Source organism: Ipomoea nil, unplaced genomic scaffold, assembly GCF_001879475.1.
Source record: "Ipomoea nil cultivar Tokyo-kokei standard unplaced genomic scaffold, Asagao_1.1 scaffold0470, whole genome shotgun sequence".
Classification (NCBI taxonomy): domain Eukaryota; kingdom Viridiplantae; phylum Streptophyta; class Magnoliopsida; order Solanales; family Convolvulaceae; genus Ipomoea; species Ipomoea nil.
Genome location: NW_017616898.1, coordinates 174,333 through 190,356, shown reverse-complemented (window position 1 = coordinate 190,356; position 16,024 = coordinate 174,333). Strand labels below are relative to the sequence as shown.

Here is a 16,024-nt window from a genome sequence, read left to right as displayed (position 1 = left end):
AAATTCTATTTTTGACCCCAAGTTATCCCAAAATCATTTTTAAGACCAATGGTCGATGATACAAGGTGAACCATGAGATTTTTATAAGCTTTGTTTGAGATATTTTAGAACAAGCAAAATTACTCTTTTGCCCTCCATCCAATCATTTGTAACCTAGGGTTTTGCACCCATATAAATAGAACAATATCACCTTGTTTCTCCTGATCTTCATCATTTGCCTCCTTCACTCCAAGTCTGTTAGCAGAGAAAGGGAATTCACAGTAAGCAAATCTCATCCTTCCATCTTTTCCATCCTCACCAGACATTTCCATCTTCCATATCTACTATTTCTTCTCCTATATTAAGAGTGTGTTTGTGTCTGTGTATGTTTATTGTTGTTTGGTGGTCTTGGAGTTCTAGAAGGTGAAGAGAAGACCTAACTAGAGGTCATAGGGGTGAAGCTCTTGAGGTTAAAGACAAGAAGAAGCAACAAAGGTATAACCCATGGACTCCCAAACTATATTTTGACTCTGTGAATGGCTAGATTGAGACTTAAATGCTTAGAAATGTTAGATTATTGTTGTGGTTGAGCTATTTGGGAGATATTTCCGATCCATGATGGATTGGTGAATTTTTGGGAGTGTTTCCTTGCACTGAAAATGCCTATAGGGGAAGAGAAGGCCTCTGGTGCACACTGTCTGGTGCACCAAATAGCCTCACGGTATTAGCCAACGGACCTCGGGGAGGTCCGTCGGCTAGCACAGTGGAGAAACGGCTCCAGAGGGTGGACCATGGCATGATCCGCCGTCCAGGGCTGCCGCTTGGTGGGGCATCTCAAGAAGCCCCGCCACCAAGCTCCGCCAGGCCAAAATGGTTTCTAACCGGGCCCTCTGTGGCTCAGCTACGTGTCGTTCGGACTGGGACTCGTTGGCCCTTGAGGTTCGGACACTCGGGTTCGTTACGACACCCTAGTAGAAGTTAGTTTCGTTGAATTTGGAGTTGAAATGCTTATTTTACAGTAGAAGTTGTGCTGAGAATTATTCTTCTTAGTTGCTATAACTGGTTTACAGTGAAGGAAAAATAGAAATATTTGAGCTTAGTTATTTGAGAAGAGAGGCATGATCATTATTTGATTGTTTTGTATTGAGAAGCATGTCTAAATACTTGTTAGTATTTGTTAGAAGTTTTACTAAGTATTTGAGATTTTGGCAGGATTAGTGCATAGTTCCTTGTTTACATAGTAGATGAAATTGTTAGCTTTTGAAGTATGTTTTGAGCTTAAAGAGCATGATAAATACTTGCTAAGAAGTTTTGCTAAGTGTTGGAGTTATAAGCATGGAATAGTACCTTATTTCCTTGATTCACAGTTGAAGAGAAATTGAGATTATTTTACAGTAAAAGTGCATGACTAGTAAGCCTAAGTTTTCTGTCAAAAATCTATATCTATTTTGAAAAAATCATTATCTAGTGGTATTGAGAAATTTGCATGATATATGATTTTCAATTTGTGTGAAAAGAGAAGTTGTTGAGAAACTATGTGCATGAGCTTGCATAAGTTAACTTGTTACATGAGAAAGAAGTGCATGAGTTATATCTATATATAAGTATTGTGAGAAGTTTGAGGTTTGGAGGCCCGTTAGAACTATGTCCTTTCGGAAGAAAAAAGAAAGAAAGAAAGTTTGAGAAAAGAAATGGACATTGCGAGCCGACAGATATTTAGAAGTAACAAGGTCGATATTCCTGAGTTGCTAGGTTGGATACTACCCGCCGGGCTTGGAATCCTGGTTAAGGGGTGTGCACACTAAAAGTACGATACCTGATTCCACAGAGAAAGAAAGAAAGAAAGAGAGAAAGATTAAGAACCAAGAGAGTGGTTCTGTGGGCGAGTTGAGTATTAAGCCAGCTATATTGCCGAGCCTGAATAGGTCCATTCACGAGTCGTGAAGGTTCTACCTCCCCCACGAGTTAGAGGTTCCGTTGATACGGATGTGACGGATGCATGAGATTGCACCGTACGCTAGGACTTCGCTACGGCGGAGTACCTGCCTAGCACAAGAAGAGAAACGAGAAATATGAGAAAGATTGTGAAAGAAGAGAAAAGCGAGTCAATGTGACTCAAAAGAAAGTAAGAAAGGAATAAGAGAAAAGTGAGTCAATGCGACTCAACAGAAAGTAAGAAAGAAAGAAAGTGAAAGAAGAGAAAAGCGAGTCAAGACAGTCAAGAGAAAGAAGAGAAAGCGAGTCAATGTGACTCAACAGAAACCTTCACAGAAAAATATATTTCCTTTTACATAAGAGCGAGAGTATATATATATATATATATATATATATATATATATATATATATATATATATATATATATATATATATATATATATATATATATATATATATATATATATATAAAGCATCATGTTTATTTTATTGCGTGACTTGCACGATTTGCATTAAAGTATATTGAGAAGTAAAGCTTTATTGTTGTTTAAGAGTTGGCATGAAAGCATGAGCTTATTTGTTAAGTATTAGTTAATTCTTTATCTATTAGTGTGATTGGGAGTAAAGCTTAATTGACTAAAGTTGGCTAACGATTGTCAGTATGAGGTTGCTTGTTGAGTTATTTAGTATCTTTTATCTATTAGATGAGCATGAGTTATATTTGAGCTATGTTTAGAGATATTTGTTGAAGCATGAGATACGTGTTTGAGTGTAGTACTTGAGAAAGTATATTTATATGATGAATAGGTTGCGAGCATATAGAGTTGTTTATGAGCCTGTTATGATATTGTTGTATAAGTAATTTCAAAGTATTTGAGATTAAGTGTGCTTGCCCAAATGTTTTTCAAAAGTATATCTATAGTACTTTACAGGGTTGAGCGGCGTTATACTTAGCATTCGTGCTAACGGGTTGTTTTTTATTTGCTTATTTGTTAACCCTTTTCAGGTGGGCCCAGTGGTTGAGCGCGAGCGAGATAGATTAGCGCGTAGCTTAGAGTTGCTAGATGTTAGTCTAGACTCTGTTTTAGTTGTGGTTGTTTAAAACCTCTGATGTTTAGATACTGTGTAGTAGTTGATGAGCTTGGCTCTAGATAGTACCTTTCTTTATCCTGTGTAGTCATCGTGTGTGGTGACTGTGGCGGTGACACCTCTTTTGGGATTTGTTTTAAGATATTAATCGTATCTTTTCCATGTTTAGTTATCTTTTAAGTTAAGCATTCGGGAATTTAGTTTATGAAAAGTGGGGTGTTACAATTGAGGCATTTGGCTTCTCTGTTGGGATTTGGGTGCTATGGAAGGAAACTATTCTGGTTGATGTCCTATTCACCCACCCACAATTTGTGGCAGTTAAGGTTACAGAGAATAACTCATCTTCAAGGAATCTTTCTCTGGTTTATGGCAGCCCCTGCCATTCTTTATGGAAGGATCTATATTATGAAATTACTCGTTGTGAGTTGAACTCCCATGACGGATGGTTATCTATTGGGGATTATAACTCGGTTGTTTCTAGTAATGAAATTTCGAATAGGAATAATTTCTCTTCTATTCGTTGTCCAGGTTTCAACGAGTGGATTGTCTGGGAAGGTCATATCGATATTGGTTTTTCTGGCTTGAAATATACATTGGCTAGAGGCGTCAATTCCACCTCGTTTAAGGGCGCTAGATTGGACCGGGCAATTTGTAGCGTAGAGTGGAGACTCTGGTTCCCCGATGCAGAAGTTATTCATTTGCCAAGAGTGAGTTCAGATCATACCCCCCTGCTGGTCCGTCTTTCACCCCCCAGTGTTTCAACTAGAGTGATCGAAGAAATTCAGGTTTAACGCCGCTTGGGCTACCCACCCGGAGTTCATAAAGGTTATGAACCAAAATTGGGAATTTAGTTCTAATATGGAAATCAGTAAGCTGCGCATGGGCCAGAAACTAGAAGAGTGGAATAGGGCAGTTTTTGGAAATATTTTCCATAAGAAAAAGAGGACTTTAGCAAGATTAAATGGGGTTCAAAGATGTTTGGCCTCTCATCAAAGCTCGAACCTGATAAAACTTGACCGCAAGTTTCAAAAGGAATATGAGGACATCCTTTTCCAAGAGGAACTTCTTTGGTTCCAACTCTCCCGTGAGGAGTGGATTGTTTCTGGAGACCGAAACACTTGGTTTTATCATGTTGCAACCGCTATGAAGAAAGGGGTCTCGAATATTAAGGCCCTAAGAGACGAGCATGGGATTCTGATTACGGATGAAAGCCAGCTTATTCAGCATATTAGCACCTACTTGGTCTCTCTTTTCAAAGGCGAAGGTATCGCCCCTCGTGGTGAGCTTTTGGGTAGATTTCCGAGTCTTCAACCATCTGATTGGCAAAGGATAAACAAGCAATTCTCACCAGATGAAATCATGAGTAGTACTTTGTTTGAGATGGAGCCTTTTAAGGCACGGGGACCTGAAGGCTTTCAGGCTGGTTTTTTTCTGCAAACCTGGGATACAATGGGGGTGGATCTGATTAAGTTTGCAGAAGATTTCTTTGCCAATGGAACACTGCCAGGAGCCCGAGTCGGTAAAGCAACCAGAAGATTTCTTTGCCAATGGAACACTGCCTGGGATACAATAATTACTCTTATTCCAAAGATCCCGGAGCCCAAGTCGGTAAAGCAACTTCGCCCCATAGGTTTGTGTAATACATCATACAAGCTTCTTGTAGACACCAAAAATTTGAATTCGACAAATGGACTGATAAATGGTCGGTGGATCGACGTTGAGATTAACTGTTGGGCCAATTTAATTAATTGGATCATATAAATTAATTTAATTTAATTAGTCCAATTAAAATTTGAATTAGGCTATTGAATTAATTAATTAATTGGCCCAAGCCCATTTCATATTTGAATTTAAATTATAATTACAATTTAAATATAATATTAATTTTATTATATTTGAATTAGATAATTATAATTTAATTTGAATTTGAATTAGATTATACAATAATGAACCTAGACTTGATTCTGGGCAAGGTTCATTTTCCTAATTAATAATTAATTAATTAAAAGGGGGAGTTTGTTGAGGAATGTTGGTTAGGCTTATACTATAAATAAGGCCTTCATTTTCATTCCAAAAACACAATTGAGAAGACCTGAAGAGTTGATAGCTCATTGAAGGCATTGAAGAACGCTTGAAGACTTGAAGGCATTTTTGTTGATTTTGCAAGCAATTTGAATCCATTGCAGGGTTGATTATTTCTAAATTCTTGACGTTTGTTGTTGAAAGTCACGCCAATTGAATCCCGGAAGCTACGCCACTTGAATCCCGGAGGCTACGCTATCTGAATCCCGGGGGCACTTCAGTAGATAACGTTAGTGAAGAATCAGAGGACTACACAGAGATTTTGTACCTGCATCTTGAACTACATGCTGTACACGAAATTTTGTGAGTATATACAAAGTTTACTTTTTTGTTGTTTACAAATTTTGGCACGCCCAGTGAGACCGCTCTGCCTCTCATCTCTTCACTATCGATCTACATCAGCAAGCAACTCTACTAGCAATCGGAATGGCGTCAAGAAGCTTGATGTTCAAGAAGTCTTATGCCCAAGCCGCTAGTTCCAAGTCTTCATCAACAACTGGTTCTGAAGCTAGTCGAGATACCAAAGCACCATTAACTAGGAGCCGTGTAAGGAGCTTAGGAATGCGACCGCTAGAGCCTGAGTCAATTGTTCGACGTATGATTCAAAGACTCAAAACAGCCCCTACCGTCCCGAGGAAGTCTATCTATGTTGCAGGTCCACCATCTTCGAAAGGAGCAACCGATAGCGGGATGCTGGCTTCTACGAAAAGAGCAGCTGGCAGCGGGACGCTGACCTCTTTAGAAGGAGCAGTTGATAGTGGGAGGTCGACTTCTTCGAAAGGAGCAGCTGGCAGCGGGATGCCGTCATCTCCGAAAGAAGCGGCGAATAGCGAGAAGTCATCTACCTCAGAAGGAGCGGCTAATAGTGAGAAGTCGGCTACCCCAAAAGGAGCAGCTGGTAGTGAGAGTCCAACATCTCCGAAAGAAGCAGCCAATAGCGGGGATCTAACATCTTTGAAAGGATTTGATGATAGCGGGAGTCCAACATCTCCAAAAGGAAACGCTAACAGGGGAGGCTCATCACCGGCATCGCTGACGTCCAACATGTAGAAAGCCATGCCAGAATGGTCATGCATCTATACAGGCATATGACAATAAGCGCGACAACTATAGAGGACCAGTTTGCAAGCATCACTAAGGCGCTTGAAGGGATCACCACCCTCCTTCAAAACCAAGAAAAGAGAATCAACGACTTAGCTGAAAAGGTCGAGAGCACAAGGAATGACGAAGCTAGCCGGGTTCCTGGGAAACAACCTGAGGTTCAAGGAGAAGATGTCTCGCACTCACCAACTTGCATTGGGCGAACTATAGTGCACGAGGAATCAACTTCGCACATACCAAGTTCGGACAGGAGCATTCCAGTCACAGGGGGCATGATACCTGTAGATCAGCTTAATGAGTTCATCATGGGAGCTATCAAAGGAAAGATCGAGGGGGGAAAACCTTCATACACTTATGTCAAGCCTTACACCTAAAGGATAGAGGATTTGAAGATGCCCATTGGATATCAACCTCTAGAATTTCAACAATTCGATGGGAAAGGCAATGCAAGACAACACATCGCCCACTTCGTGGAAGCATGCAACGACGCTGGGACGTATGGAGATCTTATTGTCAAGCAGTTCGTCCGCTCTTTGAAAGGTACTGTCTTCAATTAGTACACTGACTTGGAGCCTAGCTGCATTGATAGCTGGCATGACATGGAGCGCGAGTTTTTGACCTGCTTCTATAGCACAAGAAGAGCTGTTGGCTTCTTAGAACTCACCACCACTCGCCAAAGGAATGGTGAAAGCTCGACCGCTTACATTGAAAGATGGAGGGAGTTATGCTTGAATTGTAAGGAAAAGATATCACAGAGTTCCGCGATTGAAATGTGCATCCAAGGCATGCACTTCGAGCTCTCCTACATCCTCCAAGGGTTTAAGCCTAAGACTTTTGAGGAATTATCTAGTCGCGCCCACGATATAGAGTTAAGCATAACAGCTAATGGTGGACAAAACATACACATTCAAAGCTTCTACAATGGGGGCAAAAGTCAGGATGACGTTGAAAATGGCGGCAATTCCTTTAAGAGATATGAAAGCATGGATGTTATGCATGTGAATACTCAACCAGCTAGGATATTCACTAAAGCTACTAGTGAGTCTAAGGATGCTTCTAGATCATTACGAGGTAGTAGAAGACTTTCTTTCAGGGAAAGGCAAAACAAGCAGTATCCATTCTTGGATTCTAATGTTCCTCATATGTTTGATGGGCTATTAAAACACAATCTCGTTGATTTTTCATAAATGAAGCGACCACACGAGGCATCAATGGTGGATCATCCGAGTTATTGCAAGTTCCATAGACTTGTCGGACATCCAATTGAAAATTGCTTTGTCTTTAAGGATAAAGTAATGGAGTTAACTCGACATGGGAGAATTGAACTTGCAGATGGCACAACAAACGCTAATCAAGTTTCCATCTCAGGCGGTAAATCTACTTCGCTACTCATTGAGAGGAACAATGTGAAGGGAAATAGAAAACGACTCAAGTGTCTATTCCCTCTTAACATCAAGTTTTATGATACCAAACCCGAGTATGATACTCGACATGGTATTAAGCATGCTAAGCAACATCACATTTGTGCTGCAACACGATCGCCTAAGCAAGCTATGGAAAGGTGGGCTAAGAAGATAATGTTAAAGGACCCTATTGATGGGAGGACTTACAGCCACCATATGAAAGCACGAGCCCCAGTCACATTGGCGGATTACGTGCCGAAGTGGTTCCATATTACTCCAACTAACCAAGGAATGAAGATGAAAATTCCTCAAATCAACCCATATGCTAGAGAAGAATGTGCCTCAACACATTATACCACAATATGTGATGGAGGAAATATTCTTCAAGCTTCCTCAATGTGAATTGAAAACACATCATATTCAAGACTCCCCGGCATGAGTCGAAACTGCCTCATATTCCTTCAAGACTTCCCGACACGAGTCGAAACTGCCTCATATTACTTCAAGGCTCCCCGGCACGAGTCGAAACTGCCTCATATCCCACAAGGCTCCTTGGCACGAGTTGAGATGGCCTTATAGTTTTGGCAAGGTTCATTTTAGTAGATAATTAATTAATTTAATTAAATAAATATTAGTGGAGTTTGTTGAGGGATTTTAGTTATAAACTTCACTATAAATAGAACCTCAATTTCATTCTTTAAATCACACATTAAATACATTGAAAACAACATGAAGGCTTGAGAGCTTGAAGGCATTGAGCAACTTGAAGACTTGAGGAGTTGAGAGCATTTGAAAAGGTTGAAGGCATTGAAGAACGCTTGAAGACTTGAAGGCATTTTTGTTGATTTTGCAGGCAATTTGAATCCATTGCAGGGTTGATTATTTCTAAATTCTTGACGTTTGTTGTTAAAAGTCACGCCAATTGAATCACGGAAGCTACGCCACTTGAATCCCGGAGGCACGCGCCAATTGAATCCCGGAGGCTACGCTATCTGAATCCCGGAGGCACTTGAATGGATAACGTTAGTGAAGAATCAGAGGACTACACAGAGATTTTGTACCTGCATCTTGAACTACACGCTGTACACGAAATTTTGTGAATATATACAAAGTTTACTTTTTTGTTGTTTACAGAAGGCATTGAAGAATGCTTGAAGACTTGGAGGCATTTTTGTTGATTTTGCAGGCAATTTGAATCCATTGCAGGTACTTTGGAGCTTTGCAGAAATGATTGGCTCAAAGATCTTGAAGTCTTTTGAAGGCATTTGAGGATCTTAAGGCAACTTGAATCCATTGCATGTGTTTTGAAACTTTGTAGGTTGATTATTTCTAAATTCTCGACGTAGTTGTTGAAAGTCACACCTCAAATACATTGAAAACAACTTGAAGGCTTGAGAGCTTGAAGGTATTGAGCAACTTGAAGACTTGAGGAGTTGAGAGCATTTGAATAGCTTGAAGGCATTGAATAACGCTTGAAGACTTGAAGGCATTTTTATTGATTTTGCGGGCAATTTGAATCCATTGCAGGTTGATTATTTCTAAATTCTTGACGTTCGTTGTTGAAAGTCACGCCAATTGAATCCCAGAGGCACGGGCCAGTTGAATCCCGGAGGCTACGCTATTTGAATCCCGGAGGCACTTCAATAGATAACGTCAGTGAAGAACCAGAGGACTAGACAGAGATTTTGTACCTACATATTGAATTATACATACACTGTACAAGGAATTTTGTGGAATATATACAAAGTTTACTTTTTTGTGTTTTCACTTCTAACGAAGACAATGATGATTAGACTGAAAGCGATTGCCCAGAAAATTGCCTGTCCTTATCAGACTAGCTTGTCCCCGAGAAACAAATTTCTGACAACATTCTAGTTTATCAGTGTAAGTGTAAAATATTTTTTACACAATATTGGCTATTTTATTTTTAGTCTTATTAGTTTTAATTAAATTATTTTTATTAGAATTATTTCACGTTTGGACCATGTGATTACAAAATAAGTGGATGGTGTCCCTTGGTGAATAAAGTCTACGGGTGAAGATTTCAAAGAAATAAAATGTGTGGCTGTGGCTAATTCGAACAAGGGAGAGCTAGAAAAAAGGGCTACATTTGGGGATCTCAAAGGGAGCTCATGAAGTGCTATAAAAGAGTGCTGCTCGAATGAAGACACTGTCAATCTTGAGATTATTATTTACGAGAGCAATTCTGATTTACAAAGCTATTGGTTTAATGTGGTTTATTATTTAATTCTTAAGAATATTTAATCTGTACTACATGATCAGTACGTGGTACTGCTGAAGTATCTTGTGAAGATTGTTCGGGTATTCGTGTGTCAGTCCTGGATAGGTGTTAGAAAGAGTGGTAGTGGTAAAGGCTGGAGGCCATCTTCATTTACCTCTTGTAATACTCCTTTTGGTGAACATCTATAGTGGATTGGGCAGACGTGGGTTGCCCCGCAGACGTAGGAGAAGGAGCTCCTAACCGCGTAACAATTTCTTTGTGTTTTTAATTTACTTTATGCTTTCTGCGTTTATTATTTACACTTGCTTAAACAAGTTAAATTAATTAGCGAAACTGGTGCATAACTTAATTAACGAGTAAAAACACATCACGTTTAATTTTTCAAGTAACACGGTGCATTTTCAATGGGTATCAGAGCCTGTAGACTTAATCTATTAGTCTATCGATCTGGCGAATCCGTGTCTCTTGAACTTATCTCTTCAGCGGCTCTTTTTATTTATCTGTTTATTGCTTATTTGTTTGATCTCACAAGGTGTTAAGTGTTGCAGAATGGATCGAACTAAAGCCATTCCCCAGTTGACTGGCGACAACTACGCCTATTGGAAGGCGCGCACCCGTACACATCTAAAGGCTCAAGGTGAAGCCGTATGGCAGTCTGTGGTGTCAGGCTGGACACATCCCACTAAACCCAATTCCAGCTCTGATGGAACAGAAGTCACTAAGCCAGAGACTAAGTGGACTCAGACAGAGATAACCAATGCAGAAAACAATGATAAGGCTTTAGACACAATTTATTCTCTTATGCATGAAAGCCAGTTCTCAATTGTTGCAGGTATTCCTTCAGCTAAAGGTGCTTGGGAGGCTCTTGAGTCTACTTACGAAGGGACGACATCGGTAAAACAGTCAAAACTGCAACTGGTCCAGTCAGAATTCGAAGAGCTTCGCATGAACGAGGATGAGTCAATCATCGACATTCACACAGGCGTACAGGACCTAGCGAATCGCGCTATGGTCCTTGGTGAACCATTCTCGCAAGCAAAACTTGTTAAGAAAATACTGAGATCTCTACCCCCCTGGTTTCGAATGAAAGTCACAGTCATCCAAGAGCATGATGGCTGGGAAAATAAAACTGTTACTCAGCTAATGGGAAATCTTAAAACATATGAAATGGAGATTCTAACTGATCATACGAAAAACAAAAAAATGTTGCTTTTGCTGCTGAAGAAAATAACGTTGTATCCGATTCCAATGGAACTAGTGATGATACAGTTGCATTCTTAACTAAACAGTTTTCCAAAATTTTGAAACAGGTATCCAAAAACACACGCAATAGGAATTCACAAAAGGGAGCAACATCGTTCAAAACTGTGCCTAGGACAGGGGCGTCAAACTTCAAACAGTCTGTCTCACGTCCAGGACAGTCCAAAGAAAAGTCCAACAATAAAGGAATCAAGTGTTACGAGTGCGAGGGCTTTGGACATGTACAAGCTGAGTGTGCCACCTATCTTCGACGCAAAAAATCTATGTCAGCCATTACCTGGAGTGATGACGAGCCTGACGTTGAACCAACTGGATTGGATGTCGAAGAAATCTCGGGTAATTTTGTTGCTTTTACGGCACGAGTTACTAGCAGTTCAGAACTGGTTGAAGACTCAGAAGGTGGTGAATATGTCTCTGCAGAAGATGTGGAACTAAATACTTTATCTTTTGAAGCTGAGTTTAACAAATTGTACCCCAAATGGGAAGCTTTAAGAAAAATGAACTGCAAACTAGCTAATGAAATAGAGATTGTAACCAATGCAAATAAAGTATATCAAAATCAAGTAGCGGATAGGAATGTATTGCTTAAAGAAGCAGCTGATCGAGAGGAAAGACTACAAAACGAAGTACAAACTGGAAATGTACTACTTAAGGAGGCAGCTGACCGAGAAGCAAAACTTCAGCAAGAAGTACAGACCTTGAAACAGGAGCTCAGCACCTACAAACGACAAATCTAAATGATGGATACCACTTCAACACTTGATAAGATTCTTGATTCCGGCAGGAAATCTTCTGCAAAATTTGGTTTGGGCTTCACTGGAAGTAACTCCAAAGATAAGACATTGTTTGTTAAAGCATTCGGACCTGATCCAGACGACATCCCTAAAACCAGCACTATGAAACGCTCCTATGGTAAAGTAAGCATAAATAAGATATGCTATAAACTATATAATCCCGTTTGCCACTATTGCAGGTTACGCGAACATACCAGACCTGAATGCTACTATTTCTACAAGGATCAAAGAATTGAGAAGTTCAGGCAGAAGAACATACAACCGTTCACAAAACAAATCTGGGTCAAAAAGACTGATTATATATCGTTTGTTTCATTTCATACTAAAAGTGCAGGAAGAGAAGAGAAATGGTATTTTGACAGCGGGTGTTCCCGTCACATGACAGGAAATGTCAAATTCCTGAACAACGTTAATACCAGTAACGGTGAAGTTACTTTTGGTGACGATGTCAAAGGTCAGGTAACTGGCGTAGGCACTCTAGATGTAGCTGGTTTGCCGAAGCTGGACAAAATGTTACTTGTCCGTGGACTTCACGCTAATCTTATTAGCATAAGTCAATTGTGCGACCAAAACTGGAACGTATGCTTCACTAAAAATAGCTGCAGTGTGATGGACAAAACAAATCAGTGTGTCATGGAAGGTAAACGATCGACTGATAATTTCTATATTCTGACAAATAATGTGCTATGTTGCAGGTCCAGCATGAATGAAGCTGAACTATGGCATCAAAAAATGGGTCATCTCAGTTATAGACTTCTCGATAAACTTCTAAAAATAGAAGGTGTTCGTGGGTTACCAAAAATGAAAGTCGAGTCAACTATCTGTGGTGCATGCCAAGCTGGGAAACAAATCAAATCATCTCATCCAGCACAACACACCATAAACACAAGCAGGTGCCTAGAATTGGTTCACATGGATCTCGTTAGTCCAACTCAGATAGAAAGTTTCGGAGGTAAGAAATATATACTGGTATGTGTTGATGACTTTTCTCGTTTTTCTTAGGTTATGTTTCTCAGGGAAAAATCCAAAGCGCTTGAAGCATTCAAGACACTGGGATTAAAACTTCAAAAGGAAAGAAATGAATCCATCAGCGGAATCCGAAGCGATCATGGCAGAGAATTCAAAAACAAGCTGTTCGATGATTTTTGTAATCAATCAGGGATTACACACGAGTATTTCAGCCCCAAAAACTCCACAACAAAACGGAGTTGTGGAAAGGAAAAATTGCACCATTCAGGAAATGACAAGAGTGTTACTCAACGCCAAAGGATTACCACAAAAGTTCTGGGCTGAAGTTGTAAACACCATGTGTCACATCATCAACAGAGTTTATCTACGTCCAGGCACAACACAAACTCCGTACGAACTATGGAAAGGTAAGAAGCCAAACATTACTTATTTTCACATTTTCGGCTCACGTTGTTTTATTTTGAAGGATAGGAATCCTATTTCTAAATTTGAACCAAAAAGCGACGAAGGAATTTTTCTCGGATATTCCACCAACAGCAGAGCCTATCGAGTATATAATAAAGTGACCAAAACCATCATGGAGTCCACAAATGTCGTCATTGATGATCAACCCAGTGAGATTACTGAAGTTATCCAATCTGACCCAGCGACAGAACTTGAAACTGACCGTCCTAAAACCCCTGACGCTAGTACTCCAGAACCAGACAATGAGTCACCTACCTCATCGCCCATATACAATCAACCTGATTCTGAACCTGAGACAGAATCAGAACATGATCACGATGATATTGATATTCCAACTCGTATCCAGAAAAATCATCCGATTCAAAACGTGATTGGAGATCCCAGTTCAGGTGTGAAAACTAGAGGTAAATCAAAACGCGACTACCTTGAACTAGCTGGATACTCTTGCTATACATCGCAGATTGAACCAAAGAATATCAAAGAAGCCTTAACCGATGAACACTGGATCAAGGCCATGCAAGAAGAATTGGGACAATTCGAAAGGAACAAGGTATGGACTCTAATCCCTAAACCGAATAACGTAAATGTTGTAGGTACCAAGTGGATTTTTCGAAACAAAACTGACGGAACCGGCAATATCGCCCGAAATAAAGCAAGACTGGTAGCTCAAGGGTATTCCCAAATCGAGGGAATCGACTACGACGAGACATTTGCTCCAGTGGCTCGCCTGGAATCAATCCGATTGCATCTCTCCATTGACTGTGCTCTAAAAATCAAGCTCTTTCAGATGGATGTTAAAACAGCCTTTCTAAATGGCTATCTCACTGAGGATATATATGTTGCGCAACCGAAAGGGTTTGAAGACCCACAACATCCAGAATATGTATACAAGCTTCAAAAAGCTCTATACGGGCTAAAACAAGCCCCAAGAGCCTGGTACGAAAGACTCGCCCAATATTTACTTCAGAATAATTACAAACGAGGGGGATCAGACAAAACTTTGTTTATAAAACGATCAAGTAAAAACATAACCATTGCACAAGTTTACGTTGACGATATTGTGTTTGGGTCCACACAGACAGGTGAATCGAACAGACTGGTCAAAGTTATGAAACAAGAGTTTGAAATGAGTATGATTGGAGAGCTGACTTACTTTCTAGGATTACAAGTCAATCAGTCAAAAGAAGGGATATTTATTTCTCAAGCGAAATATGCGAAAAATCTCATATCAAAATTCGGTCTTGAATCCGCGAAAGATGCCCGGACACCCGTTTCAACGACTACAAAATTATCTAAAGACAACCAAGGAACTTCTGTTGACTCCACCTTGTACTGGAGTATGATCGGCAGTCTACTGTACTTAACTGCTAGTAGACCAGACATCATGGTAAGTGTTGGAATGTGTGCACGCTATCAAGCTGATCCAAAAGAATCGCACTTGAAGGCAGTCAAACATATTATAAAATACGTTAAAGGTACAATCAAGTATGGTATTTGGTATTCCACTGACAGTAATCATAGTCTTACATGTTTTAGTGATGTTGACTGGGCTGGTAACGCCGATGATAGAAAAAGCACGTCAGGAGGATGCTTCTTTATCGTGAAAAATCTAGTTGCCTGGTTGAGTAAAAAGTAGAATTCAATATCGCTCAGCACTGCAGAAGCTGAATATATAGCTGCGGGTAGTTGTTGTACTCAACTGCTTTGGATGCGTCAAATGCTTTCTGACTACGGGTTTGATCAGAAAAATATAACCCTCTTCTGTGACAACACTAGTGCGATCAACATATCTAAAAACCCGGTCCAACATTCCCGGACGAAGCACATAGACATTCGTCATCATCTCATCCGTGAACTAGTCGAAGACAAAGAAATTACGTTAGACTATATTTCTACTGTTAAAAATCTTGCAGATTTATTCACAAAACCATTAGACAAATCCAGGTTTGAACTACTTCGCGCAGCTCTCGGAGTTTGTACGCTTACTGTCTAAATTCCCTCGAGCAGGTATTTGTTATTTTTTTCTTATTTTTATTTTTTTTATTAATCTAACAGTTTAAATTTTGTTTCTTTCTCTACGTAAGTGTTAATGCAGTGTTAACAGGGTGGTTCGACCATTGGCTCGTGTCCTCAACAGTTTCAGATTTAATCTTTTTCTCATACTCCCATCTTAAGTTTTTTTATTTTGCGTGTTACTCCTAGAAGACCAATTCAAATTACTCTCCTTCTTTAACTCCTACTTTTTCTCTATCTCTATAACATAAATCTTCTCATCTACAACTACAACTCTAGCCGTCCCATCCCTCACATCTTTTAAGAAGCCATCAACTCAACATTTAAGTTGTTGTCTCCTCCCTTACCTCCACTAAGCCTAGCCAAGACACACTTCTTCATCTTCTTCATCCTCTACCCGTCACGCCATTTTTTTCTTTTCGAAGCTTCCATTAATGGAGAACCCATTCCTCTCCTTCGTCTCTCGATCTGAAAGAGCGAATCTTTTTCACAAAATAATAGATGCCGAGTCTCCCTTATCTCCTGAAGCTACTGATAGGGTTCTTGCCACAATCAAATCAGATGTCTTTCTACTTGAAGGGCTCACAGACAAAGAACAGAGACAAATGCTTGCTCTGGCTCGCCATATCTCCGCTGCACCCTGGACAATTCCTCCTATGATAGCCGCTGTCTCAGAACCAGTGTCTCTCGC

At 40.0% G+C, this 16,024-nt stretch overlaps 1 protein-coding gene across 1 annotated transcript; it reads left to right on the top strand.

Moving 5' to 3' along the window:
• The first annotated feature begins 638 nt into the window (after positions 1 to 638).
• LOC109173323 lies at positions 639 to 3,795 on the top strand. The gene is made up of 2 exons (XM_019322554.1): positions 639 to 675; positions 3,206 to 3,795. Exons 1-2 carry the CDS (start codon positions 639 to 641, stop codon positions 3,793 to 3,795), a joined length of 627 nt encoding a protein of 208 aa, XP_019178099.1.
• Positions 3,796 to 16,024: the final 12,229 nt, after the last annotated feature.